This window comes from Fulmarus glacialis, unplaced genomic scaffold (assembly GCF_000690835.1).
Source record: "Fulmarus glacialis isolate BGI_N327 unplaced genomic scaffold, ASM69083v1 Scaffold29604, whole genome shotgun sequence".
NCBI lineage: Eukaryota > Metazoa > Chordata > Aves > Procellariiformes > Procellariidae > Fulmarus > Fulmarus glacialis.
This window is the reverse complement of record NW_009207848.1, coordinates 1-18,550: the sequence shown is the minus strand read 5'-3', so window position 1 is coordinate 18,550 and position 18,550 is coordinate 1. Positions and strand designations below refer to the sequence as shown.

The window sequence follows — 18,550 nt, the reverse complement described above, 5'->3', positions numbered from 1 at the left end:
AGACACGTCCGGTGGCTGCTGGCGTGACAGCGAGCAGCTCTGCGAAGGCTCGGGGAAAATACCTAAAAATTCCCAATATTCTTCTCTGCAGGCTGTAATCGAAGGATTTCCCAGTGGCGTCGCCGTGTGCAGCGGCCCGCCTGGAAGGAACTGCAGTCATCAACGGGGTTCGCGGTGCAAAACGTCGCTTTGGAAATAACTGCGTAACTTAAAAAAAAAAAAAAGAGCACAGTGATCCAAGCGTGGGGAATAACCATTTCGGCCTAGTGCTGGAGGAGAAATGAGCTTAATGTTTCACATACTTACAGTCAAAATAGTCTAGCCCTAGGTTCCTGGCAGCAAAGGTCAAGAACAGTTTTTAATGAAAGGTTTTGTAAAAATACAGTATTGCCACTAAACCACTGATTTCATGCTAACAAAACACGTATTCTGTAACCTGTTCTTTCAGCACCTTAACGTTGGGGATGAGATGGTCGTATCTGGGTTCCTGTAATGTAACTTACACCCATCTGTATTCTTTAAGGCATTTGACGTTTTTCCCAAGCCAAAACAAATCAGATTCTGGATGGCTGATGTCTGTACTGGGGGTGAGTTTTGGCAAGCCATCAGTTAAGATCTTTTCCAGGTAATGAATGCCCCAAAACATCTTTCTGCACAGTTACCTTTTTGAAATGTAGCTTGTTTTATCTAGGGGTCTACCTAAAAAATAATAAAAGGCTCACTGGTTAAAGTGATGGCTCCATATCAAAGTTCCCAGCCTTTAAAATGTCACCAAATAGTTCAAAAGAATAATTTTAAAGCATGATAGTTCACAAGATCCATTTTTAGGCTAAATATATATTTTGTTCCCATTGATATATTTTTTTGGTACACAGCAATTTAAATAGGTTTGGGAAACCTGATGTGAATTTAGTATTCACTTAAAAGTAGACCTTCATCTATGGCAAAGCAGATCCTGTTGATTACCAGCATGGTTACCACTGAGCCGCAGTTACACCAAACACCTCTTTACCTTGAGTGATGCAAACACCTCTACGAAAGAGGACAGGCTATTAAATTCATCAGGTTCCTCCTGTTATGCCAAGTAGAATTAGAGTTAGCAAATTACAAGTGAAAGGCTCTATAAAATAAACAGAGAATCTAATGAGACCACTACAATTTGCTATGATACTCCATTTCAGTGGATGTTAATAAAAACTGAATGTGTAACTTAAGTCTGTAGCCCTAAAATCCATTATGTTGTCCAGGTGGTGAATCCCCTTTGCTTAAGCACAAGTGTTAATAATTAATTTTTAATTAAACTGTCAGATTCCGGTATCATAGTTTTCCTGTTGTTCACGTCATTTTAGGTATTCCATAGAAATGTGTTTTCATTTATATCAGAAAGGTTTTATATTAGATGTCACACACTCTTTTAAAGCACAGGCACTGCCAACATTAAGAAATGCCTGACTGTTGAAGACACTTTATTCTTGTGGTGTAGAGCTTTAGCAAAGTATATAACACATCAGAAGTATTCATTAACATTATTCACAACTACAGTAGGCATAACTAACTTTTCAGCTGCGTATTTTAGTAATAGTTATTCATATTAATCATTCCTGTGGAGTGTGTACCAAGACGATTTCTTAAAGGGTTCTTTTGAGTACACCCTGATTTTCAGGAAGTTATGCACGCCTATAAAATTCATAATCAACTCATCACTGTATTTGAGAGCAATTACCACAACTGTTTGAATAACTAGTGTATCAGCTGGGAATCAGATGGGAAAAAGCTAGAACACTCACAGGACTACAGTCCTCACATAAATTGTACAAATGGTCAGCTCAACTGAATCGAGGTTTTACTGCAAGGTCTAGAAACTACACGTAGTCTTTATCTGCAAGAAATGCCTCTGCCGTAATTCCTCGAGGGTGTTACCAACTAGAGTGAAACAGGGAAAGACAAACAGTATACTCATAATATATTAACACTCAGCACTGCAGCTTAACAGTAATACCAGATTCAAATCCTGTTGTATAAAGAACCATGCAGATATGGCACATTTTGGCCCCCTGATGCCAAAAAGTCCAAAAACTAGGCAAAAGAGATGCAGACCATGAGATGTAAAATGGTATAAAAAAAAAAGCAGATGAAAGCCAGTATTATAGCTGTTTATCAACTTAATTATTAAATTAACTCCAAGAAAGCACAGATGAAGGTTAAATTGGATAGACTAGATGGTGACGTACTGAATTCTTATCTCCCTGTCAGTGTGGAGCCCACAAACACGTATGCAATAGATGCTGCTTATGCTCTGGTATTGTGCTTGTGAGGCAAAGCTATGCTGCGCCAGGACGCTCACTGCAGGTTAAGGGTGTCCTAAGTTAATTTATGGCAAGTTAGCCACTGAGCACTCGCTGGAATATATCTCACATTAGTTGTCTGTCAAGGGAAATTAATGTTTCAAACTATTCCTAGTAGAATTGAGTGCCAGCACAGTGATCTTTGCAGGCAGAGCTTAACACCAGAGCAAGAACTAGCACTGTACGTACATTATACTGCTGTTATTCAGCAGAATATCTTTCCTTCTACTGGGAAAAAGAAGAAAAAAAAAAAAAAAGAAAAGAAAACAAGATGTCAGCATTTCATTTCCCAGCAAGAGAAAGTACACTACTGATAGTGTAGCGTTTCTGGTAGAGCTGGAGGGATTTTGCTGGGTAGTTATCACTCCCTTGCTCTGCACTCCTCCTGTCTGTGTATTCTACAGACTTTTGTTGCACTTGAATATGGAAAAACCTCATGCCAGGTCTGTATTATAGCTGCATTCGCCCCTCTGTTTTTATTTCCCCCTTCTTCACTTTCCCACTCAAAGTGCCTAAAAGCTTCTCACGTTCTGTTGTGTTTTCTGATGCAACAGAAAACTCATCAATTTTTTTTTTTTTCTTGTCTCGCAAATACGCTCTTTCAGAAAGAACAATGGGGAAAATGCTTCTATAAACAAATGACATTATGTAATGTGTCTTCAAAGTCCTTATAGTTAAGGTTTATTTCACGCAACATGTCCCCTACTCACCACTCAGCTCACTTTAGGAAACAAACAAACAAAAAAGCGTTTACCATTTCACCCTTACCCTCTTTCTCTGTCAGATAAATCCTAAGTATTACTACACCAGTGTTTCTCAGCTTCAAGATCAAATTAGCAACATAACCCCTCTCTCAAAAAAAAAAAGGAACAAAAACACAGGAATCAATGGGCAATGTCATATCACACTACCAGTGGGCAATTAGCAAAGAAAAACAGAAGGATGAATATGATCATACTTTCACTAGGTAACAAAGTTTATCTGTAAATAGATTTATTGCTATATGTAGTCCAAAGGATCAATAGAAATTGTGCGTGCCATTTGGTCTTTCATTCATTAAGCACATTGATCTTTGAAAACATGATTCCGACTAATGAGCTGTGTTAAGTGGCTCTTGGATTCTTATTTTCTTGCTATTCTAGTGAAAGATCTGGACTCACAGAAGCTGATGAAAGAAAGAAAAGTTTCAGTGCTTCTGCACTCAGGTATCAGCTTCTCCACCTAATCTCTAGGACAATTATTTATTTACTTAAAGATTACAAGCATCACCAAATCCTATTTACGAGCTTGCCTAAAGTAGATTTTGTCATTACAAATGGAAGAAGGATCAAGAATGCAGAGTTCCCAATCAAGGAACTTCACTATAAAGTACTCTTCAAAAGTATTCTGAAAAGTACCAATAAAAAGACTGCACCGCTTCCAACCACTCAAGTATTTAATTCAAATAATGCATCATTTACTTGTTCTAAGAAAGCAGACAGCATGTCAAAAGATGCAGAAATAACTGCTTCAGTTTTTCTTGGAACTTTCACTGAAAACGTTTGTGGTTAAATTTTACCAATTTAACTGGGTCCATGCAGGTATTGAAAAATAAGTAAAATTATTCGATCTAATTAATCTTTAAAAACAGATCACAAAATACAGCTTTTTTCCAAAAGCAGGTCATGTACTAATTTCAAGATTGAGTGTCAGCAATGGTTCTTACAACAAACTGTAGAATTCATTGTAGAATAGGCACCCTTTCTTCAAAAGGTTTCAAGACACTTAGTATATTTGGCTCAATAAAATTAATTTTTTAAATAGTCTTTTGTCGGTAGGCAGAACAGAAAAGTCATTTAAAAATAAGGTGAATCCAGCAGACATCCAGAGAAGCAGCTCCATCACTGCACAAACCAACATATGTTTTAATAGCAAATCTTCTGAATTCAGACTTGTTGACGACTTTCTGCAGTTTGACAGCAAATAAACAGCTCTTGTAGGCTAACGAGGCAACTCGGTTAACACAATACTAGTTGACTTGCCTAACAGAAAGGCAAGTTACACTTTCTTTCACTTCAATGTGAGTTTTCCTTCAACAGCAATAGTCATAACTTGACTTCACCTTTGTACTAGAGTATGTGGAAGAACTATTGAGCTTGTATTTTTACCAGCACTCCTCTTCAAAAATCACTCAGCACACATTGATTGTACTCAACAAAAATCAAGGCAATGCTTTGTAAATCCCTGGAAATGTTCCATTCTGAATTTCTAAAGCCACTTGCTTTGGGTATGATGAACAAATTGTCTTACAACAGCCTACGCTGTACATATGGTTGGCAGGAAAGATTTTTAATCTTCTCAGTGGAAGATGGTAGTTTCATCGTTTTAGCTCCAACAAAAATACTCGAACTCCAATTATTACTTAATAGGCAATTTCCAATTTCAAGCCACATCTGTTTAAAATTTCTTTTTGCTAATTCACTTAAGCAGTGTTATCAGAACATTACAAAGTCATGGAAAAGTCATGCAGTGTTTTGGAAGAAGAAAAAAAAAAGAGATGAAAGAAAAACTGCTAAACACAAAGAAATAAATGCAACTCAACACAAGGCAGAGAATATAGCAGCCTTGAATACATAATACTCCACACACATTGATTCCTCATTACTTAACAATCATAATGAAACTATGCCAGAACAAAGACTTGCCATAGTAGTTTTCTTTTAGAGGTCAAAAATTAAATTGTGAGTGATGACTTATTATATTTATTTTTTTCCATATTGTTTGCCTTGCTGGGAATGAGTATGTATTAGGTGCGTTTATTTTTTTCACCATTTCACAAACCACAGGCTCAGCATTGGTGATGTGAAAGAAGTATTCTGCCAACTTTCAAGCGAGTGTCCCTATTGAGATGCAGCTGTCCAACTACAGTACAGCTCACTTCTCTGAGTTTTTGTGAGCATTAATTAGCCTCCGTCGCATCTCCTGGTTCCTGGCCCTGTTTTCTTCATACTGGAAAACAGATAAGGAAATTAATAGATCAGCTGTTATCATTAAACAGATAAGTCAAATTTAAAAGCGTAGAGAGCGTTTATTACTCAGGAACAGAAACAATATCTTTGACGGATGCATTAGAAATGCAGTTCTTGTTAATATCTATATATTGGTTCATTTTTACTTTGAAATTAACATTTATTTGATTAAAATACATGTTTCTAAGTTCGAGGTTATTAACCTAAAGAGTATTAGAACATTCTAATAAAGAAGATTCAGTTAATCTTATGGAGGAACTTAATTATACAGCCATCTTATGTACGACAGCTACACCTCACACATGAACTAGGAAAAAAGTTGCATCGGTGCTATTCTAGAGCACAGGTCAGGCTCTTTTCCTTCTAAAAGATACTGATTAATGTAAGTGTGTCTGCCTTCTGAGACATGAATTTGTCATCACAGACTTGGTCTATTTTTGATCCTGGTCATTAATTATATGCACAGATAAAGTAGTGTATCAGGATGAAAGGAACAAAGGCACATTTGGGTTGAATGAGGATAAGGTGTTTTGGGTTTTTTTATGGTTTAAAAAAGAAACGCAACAGAGACAGGACTCCAGTGTAAAAGGGAATCAAGAAAGCCCTCACAGTTTAGATACATGCATAAGTAGACCACGCTTTCAAGTATGCCCCTGCACTAGCAAAAGCCTGAAGACTGAAGAGCCTAACTTTCTTTCATTGCAGCCAAAAAGGAAACCTTTTCATAACTAAAAGAAATGAAAAATTAAAAATCAATGCATGATTTGGTATATATTTTATGAGAAGTAAATTATTCTTGGCCTTAAGTTAGAGCATATATTTGTTCAATTTTTTAATAATTGGTATCAAGAATAAAACCCAACTAACCCACAAATACTCAATTCTCTATAGAATGTAATAAACTATTAAGGAGATTGATTTTGGAAAGGATTTGCAGTTTTCCACTCATTATACTGATTGGTTTATAACTGAAATAATGGCCCGAAACATTACTTAACATTTACAGAATGCTTAACTTCTTTGCATGCCAATATTTAATTTCAATAACCCATCCATGTTTTTATGTAGAATGAGAACAATGTATCTTTAAAAGCTACATCTGTACCTATTCTCTACTTGTGAATAGCCTTTCAGGGGACTCCTAGTAATGGCATATCAATGTAGCTATATTTTAAGAAGGCAGTCAAATATAGCCATCAAGAACTACTTTTAACGTAAAGCCTTCAATGGAACAAAGAAAAAGAAGATTACATGGAAAGAAACTTTACTTCATTATTTTCCAGATCTGTGCTACAGTTTTTTGGGGGGGGGAGGGGTGGAATGGTATTTGACACAAGCAGATGAAATTAATTCCCATAGACTGACAGAGGGAAAAGAGGGGGTCCAAACTGTCCTGGCTATCATGCACTTGAAGTCTCCTTTTTTAGACACGATTGTGAAATTTATGTCAAAATTAGTTAAGTACAATTAAAAGGTGAAGGTTAAAGGTGTGTGAAAAGTTCATTTATGTGTTTTGTCATGTAGGCATGACAACCACAAATATAAAGACCAGTTGATACTCTTCTGAAAATGTGCCCATTAGCTATTTAATCTACTTAAACTCCTAGTCTTCCATTCCTTCATATCTGCAGATGAAGTACAGCAATGAGTAGGTCCTAAGCAGCAATATTTTCATTTAGGGCCTAACTCAGCAACCCATCAAGCAGTTTCAGGCAACATAACTGACTTCAGTAATAAGTGTTACTCATGCAGAAGTAACCATTACTGCTTTATATTCTATTCTGTGCAAATACCACTACTAAAAAGATAAAGAAAAAATCAGAAGAAACCTGTGAAGTGTCAGTTCCTATTTGCAATATTTGTTTGGTTAAAATGTGTGTTTGCCTATTTTTGTATATACAAAAATAGACCATGCCATTTGTTAAAGCCAGATTTTACCTGACAAATTTATAAAAAAAAGTTTAAATTTGGTCTCAAATGCCCACTCCAGAATGTGCTTACATTTCAAGGCCTATTTATTGATTTGTTCTACTTAGTAAAAAGCAACTCTATTTCTACCCCATGGACTTTTTTTTCATTAAGCATTTAACTCATAGTAAATTTGTTTCTTACCTCTTTCTTTAAGCACTTCCGCATCTCACGGTCAATATCATTGCAATGGCCAAAAAATTTCAAAATGTTGTGCTGATAAGTTAGGGAGAGAAAAAAAAATTTACAATTCAAAGGTTTCTTCCTCTGAAGCTCTAAATTTCTTAGAAGTCACTTGCATTTTGCAACATATCCTGGTCTTCTTTTCCTCTTCTCTTTTTGTGAAAAATGATGCTTTGTAACTTTTTTTACTGAGTAGCTAGAAGTTAGAACTACTCCTGAACCTCATTTGAACAACCCCCACCTTGCTGAAAGCTGAAGGTACTCACCATGTTGTACAACCAGACTAAAATAGGATACCTAAGCCAAAGCTATGAAGTCTAAATGTAGAACATACATTTTATTGATCTAGGAATCAGTCTTACAACTTTCACTCACACTAGCTTGAATAATGTACAAAAAAATAAATATTCTGAACACCAGTTTGTGATATAGAAAGGTGTAGGGAGATCTACAGGCACCCTGGACACAATGTCCTCTGTGCTTTAGTTTTCATTATTTCTTCATGATGTAGCATTGATGCTACATCATCTCAACCACATGAAGAATGTGTTGTTGGTCCAAAAGATGCAGGCACTAGGCTGAAATGACTGAAACATCAGAACCAGTATAAAAAATGGGGGATTAAGTTTCTCCAGACCTTGAGGTTAATAAATAAGATGCATTTACCAGCTCAGCTGTGGGCCTTATGCATACTTAAGTGTTACTTAGTTTCTGAAAAACTGCAGGCATTGTCCTCACAAAGGCATTCCCCAGTTAACCTGATGACAGTCACCAGAAAAATCTGTCCTCTTAGCCAGGATTTCATGAAGTGATTTCATATTATCAGCCATCAAATCACTCTCAGAATGCATCCTTCTAAAAGGAGTACTTTTTCAGAGTAATGCTTGCTAACATGCTACAGAATCTCATAGCAGAATCCGGTAGCAGAGCATCCAAGCAATTCAGAAGACCTGAAGGAGTGGAGGCTTTAGTAGATATTTACAGCTATACAATCAATAGAGGCAATTTGACCAATCTCGTAGAGAACTAATGAATTTTTAAAAAAAACAGATGATAACGAAGTCACTTCCGTATTTCAGAGGGAAACCTAATGCGCGTTTCTGTAGCTGATGAGCAGCTAGATGGATTTATACAAGTAATACAGGAACACTACTAAGAATTCAAACAGTGGACAAGATTTCAGCCAATAGAACATGACTGAAAGTAGGAGTGGGTTAATAAAGATGATGACAAACACTTAACTATAGCAGTGCTATAATTAGCTTGTTTATACCTCTCTGCTTTATAAAGGGCATCAGATGACACTCTGAAGCAGTTGCATGTGATAAATGGTCACTTTACTGCAAGCTGATTTTGCTTTTACAACATTTTCATTTTAGCTAATACAGATTTAATTTTGTATTCTATTCCCATATCTGCATGTTAAATTTCAAGGTGAGCGCTCACATTTCAAGCTAACTCCACTCTTACTAGTGCATACAGTGAGTTGAATCTACGTTTATTTAGCCAGATTCCTAAACTGTCAGCTTTCTGGCTCAGATTACAAGATAAAAAGAATCAGTTTCTCAGAAATAGTTATTACATCTATTACAGTGATATGATTGCAAGACAATATGCATTTCTTTCAGCTGCCACCTATAAAAATAAGTGTCTCTAAAGCACACACTTGGCACCAGAGTGGAGTTGTTAAAAAAAAAAAAAAAAAAAAAGACAACATCAAATAGGAATCCCATTAACCTCTCCTCACTTGATGCAAAACTTGAACTTGATATGATGGGCAGGTTCTAGTTTAGGAATAAAGTAAATCAAACTGACTTTTGTGAAAATGCACACACCCAATGAAAAAATAATGCTTTTCATCCCTCAGGAATATTAATTTAAATTGTAGACGAAGGTTCTTAGGACATTTTGGCATTATAACAAAACAGCAGGTAGTCACTGATAACTGATTAAGATCACTGACTTTTCAGATTTCAGTGACTTCAATTTTAACGAATTATTTCAGTACATTCCCGTTGAATTTTAAATGAAAAGGTGTATTGCTTCCTTTCAACTGAGTGTCAAAGAAGCCATCTTCACCCTTTCTGTTCTGAGACTGCTAGCACAAATACCCTCTCATAGTTGAGCACCAGACTGACAAAAGTAATTCCTCTTCATGTAAAGATCAACTTCAAACAAAACCAAGAGAATATAATCCTGTGCATGACTGTATTATTGCTGCTTCTAGTCCCTTCATAAGTCAAATTGGCAATAGATTCCTTTGAATCACTTGCTGCCAAGGAATTCAAGTACACCTTTTAGTTCCAGTTCCCTCTTAAACTCAAGACAGTCTAATAAGCTACATTATACAAAAAGCCTACGACACTTGTATATTAACATTCATTTCTATAAAAAAAAGAAAAACAAAACCAAAAAAAGAGTCAACCATTACTTTCAAGTAGTTAATGAGTATTTCTGGATTCTCTAGTCAAAGCATAGAAAGCCCAACTATGTATGTACCAAAAAGCAGGACAAATCTGAGTGTATTTTCTTTCCTGATTGGACTTGTTTTCACAATTATGAAAAATCAATGACAACATTTTGATTTTATATTAAAACTATAGAAGTTTTATTCTCCTCTTAACTTCTAGTCATTTTATTTCGCAATCCTTTTGATACTGTAATAGTTAATGTACAAGAAGAGTCTTCTCGCTTAATTCTGGCTATTGAACACTTTTAGCTACATTACAACATTAAAGTTGTTTAAAAAAAAATCAACTAACAAAAGAAAAAATCTCTCAAATTACCTAAAGCATTTTTAGTCAAATTAAAATTTTAGAACTCAGTAGAAAAGCGTAACTCTTACACTTAACACAACTTTTAATTTTAAAGCTTGGGGATGTTCTGTGCAAGAACTTTATATCTTAGGGTTAAAAAATTTAGACAGTGCATAGGAACAGACAGGCAGTGGTATGGGAAGTACCACCTATGAGATGGCATCAACAGATTCCAGCACGCTTACATTTCAAGATATTGCACTACAAGTGCCAACAAAAACCAATTAAATGTTGCTGAACAAACCCAGTACAGTGTACTCATTGCAAGTGAATTTTAGTATTAAGACTCTGCTCCCTTCATTGTTGTAATTTAGAAATCATAAGAAAGTGTGGTACCACAAAAAATTTTTTATATGTTAGTTTAGCTACTTTAAAATCTGCAAAAATGTTGTTATCCCTCTTTCATGCAAAATGTCTTCTCTCACATTTTGTGTATTAATCAGCCTTGTTTTTCTTTCTGTAATGACTTTTGCAAAGAAAAATTTAGAATTCTGCTCAAAACAGTAAAGCTAACATATGTATTGTCTTAGAATTTATGGATAACTGCATTACAAAAAAAGTATAACCATCACACCTGAACAGAGGTGAAAATATTGTAGATTGCATGTAATGGTGTAAACCATTGTTTTTCATATTCATATTCAACATTTAAATATATTTTTGTCTCGGTGGAAACTATGAAATTGAACTTTTTACACACTAATACAGAAATATATCTGTACAGAACATCTATTCAGAGTATGCGAGAGAACTGGGAAAATAACAATGTTGCAACAGTGCTGCAGATAGCTTTCATTGCAGGGGCTGACTCTTCTACATCTAGAAGTTTACTACAGAGCAAACTAAAAAAAAAGGCTTTTAAACGAGTGAGATGAAGATTCTATCTTCTTGAGGCAATGAAGAGCCTTGAGAAGCCTGAGGACAATTTGGCATTTTACATCCTTGGGTAGGGGCCTAATAAGAAGATGGAAGTCAAACAGTAATTCACATTCAGCTCTCAAAGCACTAAATGTAAGGCATGCTGCACGTCCGGATCCCCGTCAACACATCTGCTTATAAATAGACTGAAGCATCTGTCCAGTGGACAGCTGGAATATGGAAATGCTGTGAGCATACAAAAAGAGGGCATTTGAAGTTGCTTTTATTATTGTTTTTTTGAGGGGGACACAGTATTAAAAAGGTGCAGAAGTTATTTCAGTTCTTAAAATAGGTCCATACTTGTCAAGCTGCAGCACAGTAAATTTTAAGGCATGTTTTATTTTCTAAAGAAATCACTGGCAAAATTTTACACACAATTGTCAGATACCTCTTCAGAGAAAACGTACTAGCTACATTTCATGGCTGTTCTGCCTAGAGGAGGTTTTTTTCTCTATGATCATATAATATTCTCACTAATTTATCTGACATTCATTTCCCCAACCCACCCACTCTTTTCTCTGCTCAAAACTCCTTACCTCCTTGTGACACTTCTTGAGCAGACTGATAACTAGGTTACATTCTTCAGTGTGCAGATGAGGAGACAGGTCGGGATGCATCTTTAGTTAGGGATAATTTTAGTAGTACAAGAACAAGAATCTGAGAAAACTTCCACCTGCCAACATCAAAATATGAAAATATAACTAGAAAGTTTGAGTTGACCACTTAAGATATTATCACACAGTATTATTTTAACAAAAAATATTTTAGATCAAAATGCAGCTTAATATGTATAATTTATATTACACAGTTAAAGTAATTAAAACGAGCACACATCTGTTCTTCTACACAGCCCAAATGTTAAAAGTTAACTAGAAGTTTACACTCTTTGCTATCATGGACATAAGCATGCATTTGGGATTTTAATTTTCAGGGACTCCCTGAACTTGAACTGCAGATTATCTTTTCACTTTCCTACTTCAGTTTTCTTCTTTCTAGCTTTAAAAAAGCTAAGTATATGTAATTTTCTTTCTACCTTCTACAAAGATGGATCGGAACAGGAAGCATAATGATATTTCATTATAGCAGTCTGAGAACTGGCATCTTTTTTTAGTTATCTACATGCTTTTTAAAAAATCCTGATCCAAATCATTGATGATGCTTTAAAAACTAGTACTTAATGACTTAATAAAAACAGTAATGATTTTTTTTAATTATGCCCAACTGGAATGTCCCTTCTTGCAACTTCACATTGTTGCTTCTTGTCCTTTCACTGTGCTCCTCTGAAAAGCATCTGGATCTGTCTTCTGCATGAATCCCCCGCTCCTTCAGATAGTGGAAGAGAGCATTTAGGTTTCCTTTGAGTCTTCTCTTTTGAATGCTAAAGCTGCCTAGCTCCCTTAACCTTGCCACATATGCCAGCTGTTCCACCCTCCTGACCCTCTTAGTTTCCCCTTTGCTGGACTCGGGTTTTTTTATCATCTCTGTTAGACTGTGGGACCCAAAGATGAACACAGTATTTCAGACGTGGCCTCAAGACTGCCAAGAGGAGGGGAATAACAATAACTTCCCTTGACCTGCTAGCTACACTTCCAACACAGCCCAGTATGCTGTTAGCCTTTGTTGCCGCAAGGGTGCACTGCTAAATCATGTTTTAACTTCATGTCAACCAGGACCCCCAGGTCCTTTTCTGCAGGGTTCTGTGGGGCAGGAGCAAACTTCATTCTTTTGCTGAAAAGGATGAAAGCGTCATGATGGTGGCCGAAATAAGATGACATCTTTGTTGTGGAAGATCACTTCCCCAGGGAGGGAAGAAGAAAAGTCCAGTTCGTACCAGGACAAACGGGCTCATCTTGACAAAATTCTACTTATATGACCCATACTGCCACTGAATTAGAGAGATGCCTTTTTTTGTTTATTTACTTAGTATTTTGTCATTCCCCCTCTTCCCACAGAGATCACCTTTCTAGCTGCAATACATCAGGCAAATACCACTACAACTTGTACGAAGTAGCCATCACTGTTTTAACACTCCAGCTAAACAGACAAGCTAAATACTAGTAGCCAGTGGTCAGATGTTACAATTGCAAAATCCCAATATTCAGTTGCAGTGCTGGCAGCTATAATCTACACTGCTATTCCTAGAATACTCAAGTAATGTGTTTGGCTTGAAGAGGTATGTACACTAATTTACCCAATATCGCCCATCATGTTCAGCTTAACAAGAGCTAGCTTCCCACAAGCAAACTAAATTTTAAAAAACCAAACAGTTTTAAAAGCCTCTTGAGACCCATGAGAATATGTTCCACATAGTGTTGCAAATACATGTAGTAATTTCTTTCAAAAATCTTCCCCCATATTATCTGGAAGTCTAATTTTACACTACATATACTCTTAGCACAGAACAAGTTGGAAACTGTGCAAGTTGCTTAAGCATTCTATTCAACAAATTAACAAATGAACCTTTAGAAATATGACAGCAGGAGCACGACTGTAACAGCAAAGTGATTAAGAACCCTGCTGTGTTATTGCCACCAGCTTTTGATTGCATGTCACACAAAGTCAATATGTTTTAAAATTTATCAGTAGATTTTTTTGATAGCACTAGAGTTAGCATTCCCGAGAGGGTGACCTGCTCAATGACTGCACATTACTTTAACATGTGTGAACCCAGCTGATTATTAAATCTCTTCATCATTCAGCCTCCGACCTCTCTTCCTAAAACTGTCATCTGAGCTGCCTGTCTCAGGAGAAAGCAGGACCAGTACCCTAGTGAAATAGGTAGCGTGCACACCAGCACTGGCCAGAAAGTCAAAGGGAGCACTTCAAGGAAAGATTCATTATTTCTAAACTAAGATTAGCAATCACTGCCATTGTTTACAAAATTACTCGCAGATAAAGTGGATGAAAGCTATCAATGCGGCAAATAGATAGGTGACAGTGTATTTCATCAATTAAAAGCCTTCTAACGACTCAGATGAATTTTCCAATTGACATCTCTTGCAGGACAAATACTGCAAATCACAGGTCCTAACTGTCACACCAGTTCATAGATCAGTACTCCTGAAATTCATTTTCAAATAACATTCAATATTGAAATCTTTCAAGCTCAATTACCAGATATGGTACTTAGCTCATATTCTACGATGGATTAAAGTAACAAAACATCTTACAGTGGTCATGGAAGGCATAACTGGAACCTTTAAGTACTTTTGAAGTTCATGACTGAACAATGTTATCAGGCCTCAGTATTGTATTTATGTTTAGGAGTGTCAGATTAGACAGTGATCTGTAAATGATCAGAGAAGGCTAAAATATTTTTGCTGTAGGGGAATGACTGACAGACAAAAGAGTTTCAAGAATAACAAAAACACATATGAAAAAAGGACAGGATGAGCTATTGGTTTCCTTAGTTTCTTTTTAATAATGTTCTAATCTAAAATAAAGATAACAAGTTGCCATCTTACTAGAATTTAAGTCCACATGGACAGAATTTTATATAGGTGGTAGTTCATAAGGAATCTAAGTATGAAAAAATACTGAAAAAAAAAATTTACAGAAAAAGACTGGGAATAAGCCAATATAAATTTCTCTGAGAAAACTACTAACAGAAATGCTGGATAAAGAATGTCAAGGTAAACATGCAATTGCAGTAGAAGAAATATTAGCAGCAAAGTAGAAGAACAATATTAAGAAAACACAGGAATTGCTTTAGGAGGAAAATGGACTGCAAAATGCTAAGCAAACATTAATATCTGAAGCGACTGTTTGGAGAGAAGTATTTAGATGAACTCTTAACATAAAGGCACTGACATATTTCACTGGGTTGCACAAAAATGGTCTGCCCTTTAACGTGTTTTATATGAGATTTTGAATTCTGTGCCGTTTTTCCTTCCTTGTTAAAAATTACACTACATGTGTATCTAAATGACTTGGTTGAAATGCCTTAAGAACTAACTGCAAATTTCTATAAATTATTAGCCTCTGAAGGTAGAGGACATGGATAAAGATGATTGACCTTTCAACTTCCTCAACCTGTTTCAGGGGAAAAAAAGATTTAAGAAATTGTCTGGTTCCAGTATCACATTCTGTGTGGTTTATTTTAAAGTGGGAAAAATAGGGGATGTTTCCAACACAAACCAGTTTTTTTTTTTTAAAAATCAAACCCCTAAACTTAGAAATTCTGTGACAATGTTACTGAATTTCCAATGCTAATATTTTTGTTTAGAAAAATAATACTTATAAGTTAATTCCTTGCATAAGCAATCCCGGACACTAAGCATTTCAAATTGCTGAAGATTTCCTAACAGGAATCAACATATAAGTTATCAAGAAGTGACATTCATCCCTAATCTAAAAGCCTATCTATATACATGTTCAATGCATAAAATATTTAATATTAATGTGCAAAAGGAACCAACGCGTATTATGGAATTCACAATAAAACTGCAGATACCTAGCAAGAAAGCAGAAACCAAAAGGCTGTCCAGAAAGAGCAGGCAAGAACACTGTATGCATTTCATTCACACTCCTGTGAGACACCAAAATCCAGGATGAAGTGCTTGTTTCTCTCCACTTGCTAATTTCTCCTCCTGACCTCCTTATGGGAAATAGTAAAAGGACCTAGCGGTGTGGAGAAAGAAGGGTTTGGTACATTCCCACTTCTTTCCCAAATGAAGCATGAGATCAGCATGTCAGGAGTCCAGGGAAGTTCCTTCCTTCTTTTCTGGAATCTCCCATAAATATGAACTCACCAGTTCCTTGATGCAGAAGGAAAACTAAACTAGGCTGATGTAGTCTCGCTGATTAGCTTAATGCTTACTATTTCCATGTTTGGGGGATGACAATGAAAGAAAAAGTTTAAATCTAGATAATTGTTTTCCTAAGATGCTTCTTTCATATTTCATTAAAACACATTAGAGTATTTCTAAGCCAAGTTTTGCTAATTTTTCCATTTAAAAAGTTGCACACAAAAGTAATTTTTTTCAAGTTTCTAAAATCAATAGTAAAAAAAGAAAACCCATGAATTCACACATTGCTCAGAAAAATGACTTCTTGAAGCAAAATGCAAATCCTCATTTACCAACCCTGAAGATGAAAAATTGCATCTCAGTATCTACATTGCTAATCATTAGGCTCCTTAACCAGAAATACAGAGCTTGCTTTCTACAGTACTACAAAACACACAAATAATACCCACAAGGCGGCAGCACGGCCATGCAAACGAGAACACGTACTAACAGAGGGAAGGGCGAACAGATCTGCAAATTCCTATAAAGCTCACTCGCCATGTGTAACATTTACTTTTAGACTTCATTTCACTGTCTAATTTGTGTAAGACCAGACATTTTGGTTTTAACTTCTCAGTGATATAGTATTGTTCTGTTTGGCTTTGGAGAAAAATACTTACAAACCAGCTCTTTGTTTACTCAAATCATGAGTGTTTTCTGTAAGATTATACAAAGTTTTAGCATAAAAAAGGATTCAGCTCCACACCAAACTGGTTGGTGTTACCTGGAGATATCATTCACGTCACTTCAGCAGAACTTCTGCATTCCTAGTATTCTCTCATACACAATTTACAAATATTTTTGATAACCACTTAGAATACTCAGAAGATCAGTGAAAGAAATCACAGTTGATGAACACCATTTCAAAAAGCCTAGGGAACTCTGAACTAAGGACTCTGTATCTAGCTTTTAATAACATGGTTAACATCTTCCAGATCAGGATATTAAAGTATCATCCTGTGCTGCTATCCTTAAGGTTGTGATTAGGCACATTGAGAATGACCCTAACTTTCCAGTATTTCCAAGAAATTTAGCCAGACACCTTCACTTTAATAAACCAAGTTTAGCTAAATCTTATAAAAATTAGTCACAACCTCTTGAATTTCAGTCTTGAAAACTATGCATTATTATATGCAATATTATATATTAGAATGGGGGGAGGAATTTACATACATAACTATAAAGACTTGTAAATAGTAAGGAAACGCAAAAAGGAGGTGGAATTATGTCTACTTTTAGAATGTTTTTATATTATGTAGATGGCATTTACTTTCCCTGAACCTAAAGAATAATAATTAAAAAAAACCCTTTGATAAATAAGATTCATACTGATTTCAACTGTCTTTTTACATGACCACTTTCTGCCAACAATTCAACATCCCTCACATTAGCAGAATGAGTGCTCACCTGCTGCTTTTAGTAATAAGTATCTGATAAAACTACATCATACCCGATTTCATACTTAGTAAAGCAAGTTAAGAAGGTGTTAGTGCTAATGAATAAAGCAAGTTGAACATCAACTTGAATATCAAGTAATTTCTACAGTTTTATTTCTGGCTAAAATAAATGATCAAGTAAAGCACAATAAGGCATTTTCACCTCCTGGTAATTATTTAAGGTTGCATTCATTGAACGAACATCAGCATAGTTACAGGACAATTAGTGGAATATTTTTATTATTATCTGCAGCAAGTCACACTGCACAATATAGCATTATATCACAAAAGATTACTGAAGCAATCTTTCTGTTCCTGTTATGTCTACGAAGACAAGACTATAGTCAAGAATGGCACTAATATAAAAGTAAAGCATGCTGAAGATGAGGTGCTGTCGCCAAATTCCTGTTTTGCAAGCTGCTCTTGTACTTCAGCTGCATCCACCAGACCAGGCTTCACTTCATCGCTATTTCATTCATTTTCCAATCAAGCAAAGAACACTGTAAACATACTACTGCTAGCAGAATTTCCTTGCTTACTGTAGAACTGCTTCTCCCCTTCTGAGAGAAAGGCATCAAGAGGATCACGCTCCCAAAAGACAGGGTCTCATCCCTTGAGCAGCAAGACCCCCTGAAGAAAGGCAGGTAGCGCTTGGTAGACAGTAAATACTGTTAGCGTAGCAGAGCTTTGCTATCGGGTGAAAGGGGCTGCCACACCTACACTGTTACCAACAGTTACGGCAGGGGAAGAGGCCCACTTAACTAGCCCACGCTGTTTTCAGTCTGTAGTTTCTCAATGCTCCCGGGAGTCCTTAAGAGTGCTGGGATACAGACAGACACGAGGAAAAGCAAGCTTACGACAGTCGCAATGGAGAGCCCCACATTCCCACTCAGAACCGCCCTTTTAAAGGCCCTGAAGGAGGATGCGAGGTGAGCAGGGGGTCCCAGAAGCCGGCCCCGAGCCGGAGGCCGGCACGGCTCCCCCAAAGCCAGGCGGCGAGGCGGGGAGGGAGGGCGGCAGGGAGGGCATCTCCCCGCATACCCCTGCTTCCCTTTGGGGATAGAAAGGAGCATCGCTGCCCGCTCGGGT

The 18,550-nt window shown here is 36.4% G+C and overlaps 1 protein-coding gene across 1 annotated transcript; it reads right to left on the bottom strand.

The window, feature by feature from the left end:
* Positions 1-5,063: 5,063 nt before the first annotated feature.
* CMC2 (C-x(9)-C motif containing 2) lies at positions 5,064-11,916 on the bottom strand. Its single transcript, XM_009576290.1, has 3 exons — positions 11,775-11,916; positions 7,466-7,537; positions 5,064-5,333 (listed from the first exon to the last, which is right to left on the bottom strand). Exons 1-3 carry the CDS (start codon positions 11,853-11,855, stop codon positions 5,259-5,261), a joined length of 228 nt encoding a protein of 75 aa, XP_009574585.1. The 5' UTR covers positions 11,856-11,916; the 3' UTR covers positions 5,064-5,258.
* Between the last annotated feature and the right edge of the window lie 6,634 nt (positions 11,917-18,550).